Below are 19,130 nucleotides of genomic sequence, written 5' to 3'. Positions count from 1 at the left end.
TAAGTGCACTATTTGTGGCACCTTCCCTCTCTGCCATCTTGGCTCTAGCTTGTTATATGGGGTGAAGTTAGAGGTGTGCACAGACTTAGGGCTGGAAAGGTGAGGTGTTTTGCCCACCCTTCTGGTGGTGGTGACTGCAGGGGGCATGCTCAGTACCCTGCTTTTTGCTCCTGGCTCTTCATGAGTAGCAGTTTTTTGGTCTTTTTGTGTCTTTTGTCCATAATTGGACCCAACTGAGCATGCACGCAGTTATTTTTAGTCTCATAAAGTTTCTTTGTATTTTGTTGCTAGAGGAGAGGTGTGTCCAGGTGCAAGCATTGCAGCCGTTACAGTAAAGGGTCCCAGGTCCCAGGCTGTCTCTAACATATTCACTGACATATAGGTATGGAAAAATACTGTCTCCCAATCTCTTTCCTCAGTTCACAATTTATATTTCCTAAGTAATACCTTTTTTCTTTCAGAAATCAGATCATGCAGATATTCTGTACTGTAATATGAAAAGAAGACAAGAAATGAAAAGGTAAATTTTCCCTTTTTCTTGGAATCTTTTCACCTTTTTTAGCTTTGAATTGTGAAACTGAATATTTAGATTTGCAGAATCCTTTATTTTGTTTAATACTGTTTTGTAGGCACATATTTATAGGTAAATCACAGATATGATTTTCTTAATGTTTGTATAAATTTAAGAAAAAGTTGAGTGAAATAAAAAGTCTTATCAGAATTCTATACTACGTAAATACTACTTTCAACTAAAATGTAAATTTTTGTCTCAAATAATTTGATTTTAACACACTCTTACAAGATACATAGCTTCATTACATATAGTAATGGAAGAGGTTATGAGGCTGATTTAATAATTTTAGATAAATTATCTTTGCATATTACCCATGAAGAGAATATGTAGCTTATTGAATTGATATGGCTTTAAAACCATGTTAATTTAACAGATTATAGCTACAACTAGAGAACTTGGGCAATAGTAGGAATAATTAAAGGTATTATAATGCTGAGTTTTCATTAATTATGATCATATGGACCATGGTACATAGATTGCTATGAAGTATGCCACACAGGACTGTTGTGAAAAACAAATAGGAATTTTAAAATGCTCAGAAAACTAGAGAGTCCTATTAAAATTTTCTTTCATTTGTTGTTTTCCTGATTTTTCTTTACTACAGTTAATACCTTATATGATATGTTAATAAGTGCCAAACAGGGTCCTATTAAAGTTTTGTCTTATTGCTATTTATTAACAGGTAAATAATGATAGGCAATCTTTTTGTAGAAAGAGCAAAGAAAATAAAACCAGGTGAAGACTCAGGTGAAACTCCTATGGAAACTCTGAGATGTTTATGGTTTGCTCTTGCCATTATTAATTCTTTGAGAAGTCACTTATTTACTGTCTCTTTGTCCCCTGCTGGACGGTAAATTAATGAGGGGTAAGGACTATATTTGATGTGTCTGTCCTCCACTGCCTCCCAGTGCCCGGCAGAATGACAGGCACTTAAAAGGCATTCAGGGATTTACTGATATAAATTAATAGATTGTGGCTCATCAAATTTTTTCCCCTGTCTTTCTGACTACAGAGTAATATCCAGTTTTGTTGTGCAGGAAAATATTATCACCTCTAGCTATTGTTGCTTCTAGCATTCTAGTACCTTTCTTTCTGAGTTGTTTACTATGCTTATTTAAACTGTTGAGATAATCTTATGTATACAAATTTATGCCATGCTTGTTTTCTGCTTAATAGAATACCAATATATTTTGTATGTCTTTGAAAATTTTGCGTAAACATCCTTTGAAATGACTATGATAGTTTATTTTATTCAGTAGAATGACATGTTTCTTAGTAATTTCCAAAATTTTAGCATTTACCTTGTACCTGACTTTTTGCTCTTATAGATAGTCCTGAATTGAATATCTTATTATTTTTAGTCTATTTTTAGCTTTTTTCTCCTTAGATTTCCAAAGTGGGAATTACTAAGAAGTTAAAAGATAAGAACATTTTTAGAACTCTTAATTATATCATCAAATTCCTTTGTGGAACCATTATATCATTTTGCATTTCCACTGGCAACATATGAGAGGGTCCATTTTACAACCTCTTGCCAGTATTTAGTGTTATTTAAAAATCTTGACTAATTTGATAGAAGAAAATGGTACATCGTAATTAGCACATCTGTGACTACTAGGGAAATCAAACATTTCTCCCCAAAATGTCTATTAACCATTCCCTTTTTCTCATTCCTTAGTTTTCTCTTCATGTCTTTTTCTAGAGCCTTTGTACTTTTTGATGAGACTTTTATTTACTAAGGCTAATAAGCTGTCACATTTGTAGCATATGCCATTTACCAGTTCTTTTAATTTTGTTATTTTTTAATATGCTATTGTATCATTTACATTTACTGTTTTCCTTTGTGATATTTTCCCCATTGCTATTAAGTTTAGGAAGTTCTTTATTAAGAAATCAGATAAATATTCCCTTTTTCTCCTATGGTTTTTAAGTATTTAATATGAAGTATAGCAGTTATAGAAATAATAATTACTTTGCACTTGAATGTTTAATCTGTTTGGGATTACATCATGTGATGTTATATAAAGCTGTAAATTTTTTTTTCCAAATAACAAACCAGTTATTCCAACACCATTTATTGAGTAATCCTTTCCACTTTATTATTAATGTAGTTATTTCTTACTTTTAATGAAATTCATATCAGGCCAGTTCTTTCATTTCCTAACTAAAATGATACAGTGCAATATTATGTTTAATTGTAATGTCACCTAATTTTCTGTGCTGCTTTACAGACTGAATGTAGAAACTGACCCTCCAAGAAAGAGACCAAAAATTGGTTCTTCATCCCAAGGACTTGTTACACTCCAGGAAACATCATATTCAAATAATAATCAGATTATTTCACAGAGTCCTTCTTCAAATGGAACTAAAAAAGATATAAGTAAATGTGTAGATTTTCAAGTTAAAGATATTAAATTGACAGATGTTAAGAGTAAGCTGGACCATGGAATTAAAAAGTTTAGCTGTCCTAAGGTGGCCAAAGATGTGAAACCAAAAGCTGAAGGCCAGGCAAGTGAAAAAAAATGGCCTCATTTACTTGCTCAGAGGGAGAAGACGAAGGAATTCAAGAAAGAAAGGTACAATAAATTTAGAGACAGTTCTGAAAAATGTGCTTCGGAGAAATGCAAGAGAATCCAACTTTCTCAGGATTGTAATTCCAACAAGATAATTAAGGAACCCCTTGAATCTAGAAGGAAAAGGATTAATTTCAAAATCCCGGTAAAATCCTGCAATACCCTCCAGAATCTTGTACAAGAAAATGTGTTCAGTTTAGGTTCTAACAAGTTAAAGACTAAACAGGAGAAAAAAGAATGCCCAGAAGGCTCCCAGTTTTCATTAAAGTTTACAAGGCACAGAAGTGAATATTTATTTTCAGATTCCACATATAAGCAAACTGTTCATGAGTGGAAAGGAGAATATCATGAGCATCAAGAAATTAATGATTTAAGTTCTGGTGAAAACCTAACCCAGGTAAGGTAGTGCAAAATGAATACAGACCTTAGTAAAGAGTTTAAATATAGTTAGGTTTGAGTTGTTTCTGTTATAGATAATGATCGTAAATGGCAGATTCTGTCTAGTCAGGAAGATATGTTGGTTCTTTTATTTTACCCTGTAAATTCCAACTTCCTTAAGAAACTATCCTGGCAACTATCAGGGACCCAAAATAGAAGGGATTGTGTGAAAATACAGAAGAAGCAGTTATAGATAGTCCTATCAGAAAAGTACTATGACAGTCTTAGGTTCTTCTCTAACTCCTGGTACAACAATTCTGGGGTTAATATTCCAAATAGCTTTTCGTCTAACAAATTATTCTTTTGAGTGCCCTGTATGCCAGGTACAACAATCACAGTCATCATTTTCAAAGACTTTCTTATATGAGGAGGTACAGAAACAACCACCTCAAGTCTGACAAATACTTATCACCTTATATGGGAACACATAGCAGGGGATTAACAGGGCTTTGGATGGATTAGTTTGGTAAGATTTACTGGAGGGGATAACATGTAAACTGAGAACTAAAGATTGATAGGAGTTATTCAGGTGAAGACAAGGTGGAGTGAGATGGGAGAAGCAGGAATGTTCCAGATAGAGGGAACTATGTATACAGAGATCTAGTCTAGAAAGCTTGGCACATCTATTTTTGCTTCTAAATTATGCAGTAAATCATCATTTGTGGACTAATTTGAAACCCTAATTGCAATAGCCTTGTTTCTATGGCAAATAAAATTATTTATCTTTAGGAGAACTTTTAGAACTTTGGAACTTTAGAAGCTCTGAAATTTAGAGACTGCATGTAAACAGCAGTGGTGGAGCTTACCTCTTTTTAGGAATCAAGACTATAAAGTGTTGTATAAGATACTTCCTTTGAAAAATGGAGGGATTGTAACTAGGGGGGCCAGAAGAGCTTGAGAAAGAGTACTCTTTTTCACTGAACTTGAAGGGATCCAAAGAAGGAAAGAATTGAGTTTGTTCTTTTTATTGCTTTCTTAATGGAAAGCTTCAGTTTTCTTCTTGTGCTGTATAACCAGTTCTCTAGAGTAGACTGCAAGAAAGGAATCTGAGTTTTCCAGTATGTTCACTGAACATCTTTGTATCATTGTTCGGTATTCCCCTGGTGCTGTATATCTAAGGAACAATATGAGATGTATCTTACACACTCTTTTGCTCTCTGTTTAGAATTATTACAAAAACCAAACGAGGTACATAGCATGAATATTAAGTTGTAGGGGAAGCAATTTTTGCATGATTACTTTTCAATTGGAGAAAGCAGTGGCGCCTCACTCCAGTACTCTTGCCTGGAAAATCCCATGGACGGAGGAGCCTGGTAGGCTGCAGTCCATGGGGTCGCGAAGAGTCGGACACGACTGAGCAACTTCACTTTCGCTTTTCACTTTCATGCATTGGAGAAGGAAATGGCAACCCATTCCAGTGTTCTTACCTGGAGAATCCCAGGGACGGGGGAGCCTGGTGGGCTGCTATCTATGGGGTCGCACAGAGTCGGACATGACTGACGCGACTTAGCAGCAGCAGCAGCAGCACTTTTCAATTACTGGAATTAAAACTCTTTATATTCCTTTGATAGCAGTCTTATCTGACTGAAAGTCATTTAGATGCAGGAGCAGCAAGTAAATATTGTTCTTATCTTGAATATGTTATCTTTAACATTATTAGTGACAGTCGCTAATCATCTTAATATTATATTTGTTTTCCTCATAAATTCTTCAATGGATAATTGTCTTCCTAAAATAATGAGTTTACAAAAAAGTAATTGTATTTTTTTGTATTTAGTGATCCTGTTATGCTTTTCTAGGAGAAAGTGACTTGTTTTTTCCCCTAGGCTTATAATTCTTTGTTATAGACCCTTTTCAGTTTGCATTCTCCCCTTACCATTGTGAACTAATATTCTTGAAATTTATTGTTTATAGTCCATTTTTATAAATGGTATCCCACTTAATTCTTATGAGTCTCTGGGGTAGAAATTCATCAGTTTATCTAAACATTAATTAAAGGTACCTATTATGTAGTAGGCATTTAGTGTTTAAATAAGACGCTTTTACCCTCAAGAAGTTCCCAGAGAGGTAGACTAGTGCTGCTGCTGCTGCTAAGTCGCTTCAGTCGTGTCCAACTCTGTGCAACCCCATAGACGACAGCCCACCAGGCTCCCCTGTCCCTGGGATTCTCCAGGCAAGAACACTGGAGTGGGTTGCCATTTCCTTCTCCAATGCATGAAAGTGAAAAGTGAAAGTGAAGTCGCTCAGTCATGTCTGACTCTTAGCAACCCCATGGATTGCAGCCTACCAGGCCCCTCCGTCCATGGGATTTTCCTGGCGAGAGTACTGCAGTGGGGTACCATTGCCTTCTCCGTCAGTGCTGCTAGATACAGTTTATTCAGGAACACTGAGAAATGAGAGGAAGGTATAGGTGGTGACAGAATTGAGATTAGTAAACAAATACAATTGCAGATACAGTGAAGAAAATATTAGAGCCCTGGGAATTTGGCTGGTGTTATAAATTTGGAAGTGAGTTAAGGAAGGGCTCATTAAAGTGGAGATTTTTTTTTTTTTTTTGCCCCGCCCCCCACAAGTGGAGATTCTTAAGCTTGGTGTTGAAAAATGTGTAGAGCAAAGAATAGAAGTGTTGTCCTGCCAGGGGAAACGATCAGTTGTGTAACGGCCCAGAGTCGTGAAATTGCACGGCGTGAGCATATGTGAGCACTTACGTCGTCGTTCAGTTGTGTAACGGCCCAGAGTTGTGAAATTGCACGGCGTGAGCATATGTGAGCACTTACGTCGTCGTTCAGTTGTGTAACGGCCCAGAGTCGTGAAATTGCATGGCGTGAGCATATGTGAGCACTTACGTCGTCGTTCAGTCTGACTTGAGATGTATTGAGAGGAAGTTGGAGAGGAAGCCAGGGTCTAGGCACTGGATTCCTTTATCTCTCCTGGGAAAGACTCTTTTTTATCTTGTAGATAGGACAGAGCCACTGAATAATCAGGTTTTTAGTTTGGAATCACTTCAGCAAATAAAGCCATTTTATACTGTCATTGTTGGTACTCCCTTTTGTCATCTCCAGGGAAGGCTTTATCCCAATCCATGGAGTTAATAAAACATGGAAGGGGGAAAGCAAACAGTTAAATGCCCTCCAAGACTTTCTTTTATAATAAGGATTTGGAGTTGATAGAAAGTTTTTTGAAATCACTGACAGTGACTTGTGGTCAAAGAGAGTGAAGGGTAGTAGTGACCTAAGTAGAAGAATGAAAAGACTTCCAATGTCAGAAGTTGCACATTGGAAGTTCTGTAATAATCTCTAGCTTGGTTGGCACTCCTTAGCTGAAGAGAATCTAAAGTTCTAGTGAGATTTAAAGTCAGGTGGAGAAGGCATTATAGAACCCAGGGTCATGGGAGAGTACAGCTGTAATGGGCCTACATGTGTGATGGGTGTGGTATTGCATTGTGTGAAGATTGATACTGGGAAGTTAGGGCAGAAACTCAATTCCCAACAAAGCAACATAGGATACACTTTTTTAAAGAGAGTCTGCAGTTTATATCCGGCTTTTTATAAAATACATGTGTGTTTGGTGTTATCTTAGAGAATTCTTGGAAGATGACTTGGTTTAGTAGAGGCTTAGTTAAGTTCCTTGTCACCTGTATGTAGGATTAGGTAAGTCTCAGCCACTCACCAAAAGTGCCAGTGAAAAACTGAAATTAGAGAAATCTTCAGTCTTTGCCGGGAGACAAAAAATAAAACACCCATACATTTTCAGTCTTTCCCTCCCTCAGCTATATAATAATCTTCAAGTTTCTTTTGTTGTTTTGTCATGTCACTTTTAGAAATGGTTCATTTACTCATGGATGAACATTTCCCACCACCAAGGCCCAGTATTCTTTTTATCTTTGCCATGGTTATTTCTGTTTCTTAAGGTGGCATGTTTTGTTCTTAGAATATGAGTATTTCTAGGGAGGCATATATATGAATGAGTAAATCTTCAAGAATTTCTGCTATGTTTCATGACTTAATAGAATGAGGCTTTTCTATTCTAGGGATAGTTTTTCATTGGGGGCAATTTTGCCCCTTAGTGGGTATTTAGCAACTGATTTGATGGAGACTTTTTTTTTTTCAGTTCATAGTTTTTCTTTTTATTGCATTTATTGAAGTATGCACCCCCAAATAGCATAGTTTACTGGTATGTAAACTGAAGTATAGATAATTTTCTCTTCAACTCCATTTACATCAAATTCTGTCTCTGTTATAACACTGAAATTGCTTGGGCAAAGGGATGGAGACATTTTTGATTGTCAAGGATGGGAGGGGAGTAGGTATCTAGTGGGCAGAGGGAAGAGATACTTCTAAACATCCTACAATGCATAGAACAACCCCAAACGCTTTGTGTGTTTCTATTTAAAGGAGACTTTAAAACCATGTTGATTGCTTCTTATTTGTGACAGTCAGTTATACTTTTGTGTCTTCTGGGTCAGTGCCCCTTGATAGAAGAAAGATTTCTCACTTCTGCTCTAAAGTTAGATTCTACATTAGTTTCTTTACATTATAATACATCAGGGAACTACTTCCCTAAAGTGAGAAGAGTATTAACCCCCAAAACAAAGAATCATCTGATCCCAAATGTCAGTAGTGCCACAGCTGAAAAACCTTATTCTAGGTGTATGCTTCTTAACTAATTAATAAAATTACTTTTCATTTCAGAGTTTTGAAGCACCATGTTCTTCAGTGTCACTTGAAAGTATTCAAGATACAGATGAAGAGGTTACTGATATATTTGTTTACTTTGAATATTTTTAATGAAATTAACATGGGAGTTCCTATTTTAATAAAAAATAATGACTATAAATACTTTTATAGTATGAAAATAACGGTGATGTCTCTACTTAATTCAGTATATAAGTATTTATGAAGTCCTGAAAAATTCTTTGGAAAAGTATTTCCATTTACTCAATCACCTTTTAGCCTTTTTTTTCCTAATAAGCTCTAATTTGTTTTGAATAAAAACCGTGGAGCCTAGGCTCACAATATTAATTTTAATTTAATGTTATGTCTTTGCATGCTTATGCCTCAGCTTGCCAAAATACAGTATGATATTAATGTTTTTGCCTCATTTTTCTAATTAGCAATAAGATGAAAATGTTCAGTGAAAGTGAAAACACATATTTATTTTTTACCTGTTGCTTCATTTCTCAGCTAGAATCTCCTGGTCAAACCTAATAGAAGTATTGCATGTAATTTTATGTTCCCTGCTTCTAAATTAAAATTAGATTCACAGAACACTTTGTGTTTTCTATTTAAAGGAGACTTTAAAACCATGTTGATTGCTTTTTATTTGTGACAGTCAGTTATATTTTTATGTCTTCTGGGTCAGTGCCCCTTAATAGAAGAAAGATTTCTCACCTCTGCTCTAAAATTAGATTATACTTTAATTTCTTTACATTATACTACATCAGGGAAATACTTCCCTGAAATGAAAAGAGTATAAAAATCTGGATTTCAGTTTTTGATAGTTAATTAACAATCTTAGAAATCTTAGGAAGAGTGCTAATCATCCAGATAAAAACATATTTGGCTCCTAAAGTACTTTGAAGTGAGAATGGAAATGAGAATTAATTTATTTTGAAAGTCTCTTATGTATTAGACCCTGTGTGAGGTTTTTCATGTTATTTTACTTAATCCTTACAAAAAATACTAAAAGGATATAGATATTTACCATTCCTATTGTGTAGATAAACTGAGACCCATGGTGTTTAAATAATTTGCCTAAGGGTGTAATAAGAATAAGAGAAGAGCCATTTTATTTATTTTTTATTTCTTTTAAAGAGCTTTAAAACATTTTTTTTGACCGTGATTGATTTGCAATGTTACGTGAGTTTCAGGTGTACAGCAAATTTTGATTCAGTTATAGATACACATATATCTGTTCTATTTCAAATTCTTTTCCTGTAAACCTTGTATATGTTTATAAATCTGTGGTTTTTTACCATGTGGCTTCCATATTTTTGTAAAATTTTTACTTTCCACAGACTATCATATTAAGTGAATGAAGAATTAATTGCTTTCTTATTAATCTGCAGAGAAAATAATTCAAAATATTTTTTTGCGGGTCTTTTGAAATTTAGATGCAGATAGTAGAAGAGCTTCATGCTGCTCGTGTGGGAAAAAGTGTGGATTTACCTGTGGTTCCACCTTCAGGAGAGTTAATGAGTATGGAAATTGACATGGTAGAAGATAATACACATTCCTCTGCTGGTATACCCTATATGTATATGACTGTGTTTGTGATCTCCTGTTTTCTTAATGTTCAGTTTTTATAATATTTAGGTGAAAGTGTTAAAATGTGCTCATTTGAAATAAAATGGTATATTTCTTTCAGCTGTAGGAATCAGGTCTAAGATTTGTATTATCATTTGTTTTATATATCTCACATTATTAGGCAGTTAGAAATATTTTCCTTCTTTTTTTTTGCCTAGAGGCAGTAATCAGAATTATGAGTAGTCTGTTATTCTTGCTTTTAATCATAACTTTTAACAGTTTCAAGTTTGTAAAGCCCTGATCAGAAACAATGCAATTTTCTCAAAGGTATTCATGAATTTCTTATTTATATAGTAAAACTGTGATTATCCTTACTCCTGAGAGAAGAAAATGATAGATACCCTCCAGAGTATGCTAGTATACAGTTTTGAATTGCATTTATAAAAACAGTAATGCTGCTACATTATATTCATGTTGCATTTTCCAATTTATTGTTTATCTGTGAATCAACTCATCTGTTGCTAATATGACCCTAAGAAATAATAATACTAGTATTATTAGTTTTCTTTCTTTTATACATATTTATCTTTTCAGTGTTATTTCACAATATATTAAAATTAGCTTATCATTCCTAACTGGATAACTACCAGTGATAGAGTACAGGGTTTGACAACATAATTACTGCTTTCATAAGTTAATTTACGATTTAAAAATCCACCCATAAGTAATATGCAATATTCTACTGGTGGATAGTTAAACACTGATTACTGTTCTTTCTCTTAAGAATTGGAGTAAGTGCATTTTTGTTGTTTAAAGGATTGCCTTAAGAATGCTATCAGAGTTCTGTGATAACAAAGTTTTATTTCTTATACAAGTGTGTTACAAATGTCAATTCTCACTTTGCTTTTTTTCCGTAGCAAATACTGCTTCAGACAAAAAGCTTCTAATTGTTATTGACACAAATATTCTAATGAATCATCTCAAATATGTTAGACTTTTGAAGACAACAGAAATCCCAGGTATTTATAAAACATACTGACTGATTCTGATTTTCTTATTTGAGTTAATATTTTATATTAACAGTGATGTGAGTTTTTTGCTCCTTGTAAACTTACTTTCATTTGGGTATGTTGTTAAGCACAAGTGCGCACAGCATAATCAGCTTAAGTAAAGGGGAAAAAAAGAGCCTTTACTGGTTAATCTAGCTTCTAAATGTACTCTCCAAGCCAGGCTTCAGCAATACGTGAACCGTGAACTTCCAGATGTTCAAGCTGGTTTTAGAAAAGGCAGAGGAACCAGAGATCAAATTGCCAATATCCGCTGGATCATCGAAAAAGCAAGAGAGTTCCAGAAAAACATCTATTTCTGCTTTATTGACTATGCCAAAGCCTTTGACTGTGTGGATCACAATAAACTGTGGAAAATTCTGAAAGAGATGGGAATACCAGATCATCTGACCTGTCTCTTGAGAAACCTGTATGCAGGTCAGGAAGCAACAGTCAGAACTGGACATGGAACAACAGACTGGTTCCAAATAGGAAAAGGAGTACGTCAAGGCTGTATATTGTCACCCTGCTTATTTAACTTATATGCAGAGTACATCATGAGAAACGCTGGGCTGGAAGAAACACAAGCTGGAATCAAGATTGCCGGGAGAAATATCAATAACCTCAGATATGCGGATGACACCACCCTTATGGCAGAAAGTGAAGAAGAACTAAAGAGCCTCTTGATGAAGGTGAAGGAGGAGAGTGAAAAAGTTGGCTTAAAGCTCAACGTTCAGAAAACTAAGATCATGGCATCTGGTCCCATCACTCCATGGGAAATAGATGGGGAAACAGTGGAAACAGTGTCAGACTTTACTTTTTTGGGCTCCAGAATCACTGCTGATGGTGATTGCAGCCATGAAATTAAAAGACACTTACTCCTTGGAAGGAAGGTTATGGCCAACCTAGATAGCATGTTTAAAAGCAGAGACATTACTTTGCCAACAAAAGTCCGTCTAGTCAAGACTATGGTTTTTCCAGTGGTCATGTATGGATGTGAGAGTTGGACGGTGAAGAAAGCTGAGCGCCGCAGAATTGATGCTTTTGAACTGTGGTGTTGGAGAAGACTCTTGAGAGTCCCTTGGACTGCAAGGAGATCCAATCAATCCATCCTAGGAGAGATCAATCCTGGGTGTTCATTGGAAGGTCTGATGTTGAAGCTGAAGCTCCAATACTTCGGCCACCTCATGCGAAGGGTTGACTCATTGGAAAAGACCCTAATGCTGGGTAGGATTGGGGGCGGGAGGAGAAGGGGACGACAGAGGATGAGATGGTTGGATGGCATTACCGACTCGATGAACATGGGTTTGGGTAGACTCCGGGAGTTGGTGATGGACAGAGAGGCCTGGCGTGCTGCAATTCATGGGGTCGCAGAGAGTCGGACACGACTGAGCGACTGAACTGAACTGAAATGTACTCTTCTTTGATCTCCGGTAGTATTAATATTTATTTTTGTACTGTTCTCTTGACACTTGTATCTGTTTTAAGTTCCTATTTTTATGTATTATCTCTTCATTTAGATTGTGAATTTCTTTAAAACTTTTAATTCTACAGCAGTTCGATTTAGTAGCTTAATACATATTTGTTGACTTATAAGAAATCTTTTTATTTTTTAGGCTTTGACAGACTTGTGTTAATAATTCCCTGGGTGGTTGTACAAGAGCTGGATCGTATGAAGGCAGGAAAATTACTGAAACATGCCCAGCACAAAGCTATACCTGCAGTTCATTTCATCAATGACAGTCTCAGAAATCAAGATAGAAAGCTATGGGGTCAGTCAATACAACTTGCATCTCAAAAACTTTGTAAGTGTTGTCCTGATTAAGATTTGTTTGGATGCTGACTCATTATTGCAGGGAAATGGTGCAAAACGTAAAACAATACTATAAGTATTGCATTATGAAATGGCAGGACATAGTGATGCTTTGGACTGTTGTATTAGGCTTGTTTTGGAGATCTTTGATAATTTTTCTGTTTCTCCTAGACCTTATTAGGAAGGTCTGTGATTTCACAAATAGTGACTATATAGTTCTGAATGCATAGTTGTCTCTATTACAATACTTAAATTATTTTTTTAAAATACCTTGCTGAGTGATGAGGCCCGTAAGTGATCTGTGTTTTTAATCATCATCTGCGTGCTCAGTTGCTTCAGTCGTGTCTGACTCCATGCTACCCTATGAACTGTAGCCTGCCATGGGATTCTCCAGGCAAGCATACTGGAGTGAGTTGCCATGCCCTCCTGCAGGGGATCTTCCCAACCCAGGAATTGAACCTGTGTCTCCTGCCTTGCAGGTGGATTTGTTTAACTGCTGAGTTACCAGGGAAGGCCCTAATCACCACTACATGCAGTTAATATAATACAGAGATAGGTGTTGTTTCCCTCTGGTTTGTCAGAACTTATAATAAGGACGTATTTTTATAATAAAGATCTATAGATTTTCTCCTGATTTTTTTCCATATTAGTTTTTTGGGTTTTTTTTTTTAGGCCTTTAAAAATTAGTCTTAGAACCAAAGTGTGTTCTTCATGTTTTGTATAACTGTTTGGTAAAAAATCTTTGTAAAGCAACACAGTTGCCTCTGCAGAGTTTATATTTACATTTAGAGGATATATTTCATTCTTTAAAAATTTGTTTATGCGAGAGGGCATCAGAGGGCAGACACACTGAAACTAAAATTACAGAAAACTAGCTAATCTGATCACACGGACCACAGCCATGTCTATCTCAATGAAACTAAGCCATGCCGTGTGGAGCCACCCAAAATGGATGGGTCATGGTGGAGAGGTCTGACAGAATGTGGTCCACTGGAGAAGGGCATGGCAAACCACTTCAGTATTCGTGCCTTGAGAACCCCATGAACAGTATGAAAAGGCAAAAAGATAGGACACTGAAAGATGAACTCCCCAGGTCAGTAAGTGCCCAATATGCTACTGGAGATCAGTGGAGAAATAACTCCAGAAAGAATGATGGGATGGAGCCAAAGCAAAAACGATACCCAGTTGTGGATGTGACTGGTGACAGAAGCAAGATCTGATGCTGTAAAGAGCAATATTGCATAGGAACCTGGAATGTTAGGTCCATGAATCAAGGCAAATTGGAAGTGGTCAAATAGGAGATGGCAAGAGTGAACGCCGACATTCTAGGAATCAGCGAACTAAGATGGACTGGAATGGGTGAATTTAACTCAGATGACCATTATTTCTACTACTGTGGGCAAGAATCCCTTAGAAGAAATGGAGTAGCCATCACGGTCAACAAAAGAGTCCGAAAGGCAGTACTTGGATGCAATCTCAAAAACGATAGAATGATCTCTGTTCGTTTCCAAGGCAAACCATTCAATATCACAGTAATCTAAGTCTATGCCCCGACCAGTAACGCCAAAGAAGCTGAAGTTGAACAGTTCTATGAAGACCTACAAGACCTTCTAGAACTAGCACCCAGAAAAGATGTCCTTTTCATTATAGGGGACTGGAATGCAAAAGTAGGAAGTCAAGAAACACCTGGCGTAACAGGCAAATTTGGCCTTGGAGTACAGACTGAAGCAGGGCAAAGGCTAATAGAGTTTTGCCAAGAGAACGCACTGGTAATAGCAAACACCCTCTTCCAACAACACAAGAGAAGACTCTACACGTGGACATCACCAGATGGTCAAAACCGAAATCAGATTGGTTATATTCTTTGCAGCGGAAGATGGAGAAGCTCTGTACAGTCAGCAAAAACAAGACCGGGAGCAGACTGTGGCTCAGATCATGAACTGCTTATTGCCAAATTCAGACTGAAATTGAAGAAAGTAGGGAAAACTACTAGTCCATTCAGGTATGACCTAGATCAAATCCCTTATGACTATACAGTAGAAGTGACAAATAGATTTAAGGGACTAGATCTGATAGACGAAGTGTCTGATGAACTATGGACAGAGGTTCGTGACATTGTACAGGAGACAGGGATCAAGATCATCCCCATGGAAAAGAAATGCAAAAAAGCAAAATGGCTGTCTAAGGAGGCCTTACAGATAGCTGGGAAGAGAAGAGAAGCGAAAAGCAAAAGAGAAAAGGAAAGATATTCCCATCTGAATGCAGAGTTCCAAAGAATAGCAAGGAGAGATAAGAAAGCCTTCCTCAGCGATCAATGCAAAGAAATAGAGAAAAACAACAGATTGGGAAAGACTAGAGATCTCTTCAAGAAAATAGAGATACCAAGGGAACATTTCATGCAAAGATAGGCTCGATAAAGGACAGAAATGGTATGGACCTAACAGAAGCAGAAGATATTAAGAAGAGGTGGCAAGAATACACAGAAGAACTGTACAAAAAAGGTCTTCACGACCCAGATAATCACGATGGTGTGATCACTCACCTAGAGCCAGACATCCTGGAATGTGAAGTCAAGTGGGCCTTAGAAAGCATCACTACAAACAAAGCTAGTGGAGGTGATGGAATTCCAGTTGAGCTATTTCAAATCCTGAAAGATGATGCTGTGAAAGTGCTGCACTCGATATGCCAGCAAATTTGGAAAACTCAGCAGTGGCCACAGGACTGGAAAAGGTCAGTTTTCGTTCCAATCCCAAAGAAAAGCAATGCCAAAGCATGCTCAAACTACCGCACAATTGCACTCATCTCACATGCTAGTACAGTAATGCTCAAAATTCTCCAAGCCAGGCTTCAGCAATACGTGAACCGTGAACTTCCAGATGTTCAAGCTGGTTTTAGAAAAGGCAGAGGAACCAGAGATCAAATTGCCAATATCCGCTGGATCATCGAAAAAGCAAGAGAGTTCCAGAAAAGCATCTATTTCTGCCTTATTGACGATGCCAAAGCCTTTGACTGTGTGGATCACAATAAACTGTGGAAAATTCTGAAAGAGATGGGAATACCAGACCATCTGACCTGTCTCTTGAGAAACCTGTGTGCAAGTCAGGAAGCAACAGTTAGAACTGGACATGGAACAACAGACTGGTTCCAAATAGGAAAAGGAGTACGTCAAGGCTGTATATTGTCACCCTGCTTATTTAACTTATATGCAGAGTACATCATGAGAAACGCGGGGCTGGAAGAAGCACAAGCTGGAATCAAGATTGCTGGGAGAAATATCAATAACCTCAGATATGCAGATGACACCACCCTTATGGCAGAAAGTGAAGAAGAACTAAAGAGCCTCTTGATGAAGGTGAAAGAGGAGAGTGAAAAAGTTGGCTTAAAGCTCAACGTTCAGAAAACTAAGATCATGGCATCTGGTCCCATCACTTCATGGGAAATAGATGGGGAAACAGTGGAAACAGTGTCAGACTTTTATTTTTTTGGGCTCCAGAATCACTGCTGATGGTGATTGCAGCCATGAAATTAAAAGACGCTTACTCCTTGGAAGGAGGGTTATGGCCAACCTAGATAGCATATTTAAAAGCAGAGACATTACTTTGCCAGCAAAAGTCTGTCTAGTTAAGGCTATGGTTTTTCCAGTAGTTATGTATGGATGTGAGAGTTGGACAGTGAAGAAAGCTGAGCACCGCAGAATTGATGCTTTTGAACTGTGGTGCTGGAGAAGACTCTTCAGAGTCCCTTGGACAGCAAGGAGATCCAATCAATCCATCCTAAAGGAGATCAGTCCTGGGTGTTCATTGGAAGGACTGATGTTGAAGCTGAAACTCCAATACTTTGGCCACCTCATGCGAAGAGTTGACTCATTGGAAGAGACCCTAATGCTGGGTAGGATTGGGGGCAGGAGAAGGGGACGACAGAGGATGAGATGGTTGGATGGCATCACCGACTCGATGGACATGGGTTTGGGTAGACTCCGGGAGTTGGTGATGGACAGAGAGGCCTGGCGTGCTGCAATTCATGGGGTCGCAAAGAGTCGGACACGACTGAGTGACTGAACTGAACTGAACTCGAATTATTTGTATATGTAGATTTGTATTATTTTAAATATCATTAATTTATGTTGTTTGCTATATCCATATTCGCCATAAGATATGAAAGAATTTATCCTAAGATGAGTCTAATTATGATATTAACCCTGAGAAGGTTTTTGGCACAGCTGTTTAGTCTTAAATCTTTGAAGAAAAAGGGCCTCTACCATTAATTCCCATATATATTCCCTTTACAAATAATTATTAGCTCTTAGTATATTCCATTACAATGCTTATGCATTTTTAGTAGGAACATCATTTGAAGTTTAAGAGCTTTTAAAGGAAACCACTAAAAAAAAAATCACTTATTACCGTTAAGAAAATACTAAAATGTTTTAACGCATTATATTAAGTTGAATGTTTTAGGTTTTTTTTTTTTTTAACTTTCTGTTATGAAACCTTTCAAGTACAGAAGTAGGTAGAATACAATGAATCCCTGTGTGCTTTTCACTCATTTTCAGTGATTCTCAACAGTTTGGCAAGGATTTCTTTCATTCTCTCATTTCCTTTTTACCTTCTCTCCCAACTCCTGAAACTCTTGTAGTAGTTTGGTATATAATGCTAACAGATAGGACATATTTAAAAAACAACCACACAATTAACAAAACCTCTGTCTAAAGCATCACTTGAGTAAACCTCCAATCCTTAAGAGGAGGTGAGAATTTTTTTTACTCGTAATTTTTTTCCTTGTTAGTTGATGAAAATTGTATTTTAGTGTATAATTGTATAGATGATGATAGTAATAGACAACACAGGTATGGTTGTTATTCTCCAGACCCCTTTCTAAGTGCTTTACAGCTAGTATCTCATTCAAAACTTACAGTACTTGTGAAAGATATTCTTAATAGACCTATTCTGCTGATGGGGAAGTTGAGACATAGAGATGTTAAGAACTTATCCTAGATGGAAAGTCTATTCCTTCAATAGATTGACTTTGAGACTTATTTTAGAAGAACTAACAACAGACTGGTTCCACATAGGAAAAGGAGTACGTCAAGGCTGTATTTTGTCACCCTGCTTATTTAACTTATATGCAGAGTACGTCATGAGAAACGCGGGGCTGGAAGAAACACAAGCTGGAATCAAGATTGCAGGGAGAAATATCAATAACCTCAGATATGCAGATGACACCACCCTTATGGCAGAAAGTGAAGAGGAACTAAAAAGGCTCTTGATGAAAGTGAAAGAGGAGAGTGAAAAAGTTGGCTTAAAGCTCAACATTCAGAAAACTAAGATAGTGGCATCTGGTCCCATCACTTCATGGGAAATAGATGGGGAAACAGTGGAAACAGTGTCAGACTTTATTTTTGGGGGCTCCAAAATCATTGCAGATGGTGATTGCAGCCATGAAATTAAAAGACGCTTACTCCTTGGAAGGAAAATTATGACCAACCTAGATAGCATATGAAAAAGCAGAGACATTACTTTGTCAACAAAGGTCCGTCTAGTCAAGGCTATGGTTTTTCCAGTGGTCATGTATGGATGTGAGAGTTGGATGGTGAAGAAAGCCGAGCACCGAAGAATTGATGCTTTTGAACTGTGGTGTTGGAGAAGACTCTTGAGAGTCCCTTGGACTGCAAGGAGATCCAGCCAGTCCATCCTAGAGTAGATTGGTCCTGCGTGTTCATTGGAAGGACTGATGTTGAAGCTGAAACTCCAATACTTTGGCCACCTGATACGAAGAGCTGACTCATTGGAAAAGACCCTGATGCTGGGAAGAATTGGGGGCAGGAGGAGAAGGGGACGACAGAGGATGAGATGGCTGGATGGCATCACCGACTCGATGGACGTGAGTTTGGGTAAACTTCAGGAGTTGGTGATGGACAAAGAGGCCTGGCGTGCTGCGATTCATGAGGTTGCAAAGAGTCGAACACAACTGAGTGACTGAACTGAATAGATATTTTGGCCACATTAATTATTTATAGATACTTGATGTGTGTCTTTTGACTTTTCAGTTTTTATGTGCTTTTTTTGATGCTTTTACTTCTTTAGTCTGTTCTTTCAGAATTATTAAGGAGGATAAAACATAGTAGTGTTCTCAAACTTCTGTGCTGCTTCAGTTTCTGGGCCTTCCTGGAAAGCTATACTTCCCTTTAATGCTTCAATTTGATATTATTTGGTCTTAATTTTGCTAAATTGTGCTTTTAGTTACAAGGTTGTAGATTAGTCTTTATAGATTATTTGTGTGATTGTCTTTGTCAGATAAATCCTTTATATATCATTGTTATCTCTCAAACTTATTGTTTGAAACATTGTTTATATAAAATCTAATGCACTTAATATAGTTATTCTATTGATAATGATTTTATGATCTCCTTTAGAAATATTCTTAGTCATTTTTATCATAGTA

The 19,130-nt window shown here is 37.0% G+C and overlaps 1 protein-coding gene across 22 annotated transcripts in view; it reads left to right on the top strand.

Annotated features, from left to right (window-relative positions):
* The window catches only part of SWT1 (SWT1 RNA endoribonuclease homolog), a 109,973-nt gene that overhangs the window by 11,582 nt on the left and 79,261 nt on the right, over positions 1-19,130 (top strand). For 8 of the 22 annotated variants that reach the window (XR_014054358.1, XM_081492212.1, XM_081492202.1 and 5 more), the window contains 6 exons: positions 462-520; positions 2,806-3,544; positions 8,277-8,336; positions 9,698-9,827; positions 10,748-10,849; positions 12,493-12,681. Coding sequence is in view for 21 of the 22 variants with exons in the window: in XM_081492212.1 (XP_081348338.1) it covers positions 462-520; positions 2,806-3,544; positions 8,277-8,336; positions 9,698-9,827; positions 10,748-10,849; positions 12,493-12,681 (1,279 nt within the window). In the remaining variant the exon portion in view is untranslated. Of the gene's footprint in view, positions 1-291; positions 383-461; positions 521-2,805; positions 3,545-8,276; positions 8,337-9,697; positions 9,828-10,747; positions 10,850-12,492; positions 12,682-19,130 lie in introns of all 22 variants that reach the window. The other 14 variants (XM_081492207.1, XM_081492204.1, XM_081492195.1 and 11 more) reach the window with 6 other exon arrangements.

The sequence above is a fragment of the Giraffa tippelskirchi genome, chromosome 5 (genome assembly GCF_054371585.1).
Source record: "Giraffa tippelskirchi isolate mGirTip1 chromosome 5, T2T-mGirTip1v1.2.pri, whole genome shotgun sequence".
Lineage (NCBI taxonomy): Eukaryota > Metazoa > Chordata > Mammalia > Artiodactyla > Giraffidae > Giraffa > Giraffa tippelskirchi.
Note: the sequence above shows the minus strand (reverse complement) of the source record. Positions and strands in the feature narration are given on the sequence as shown.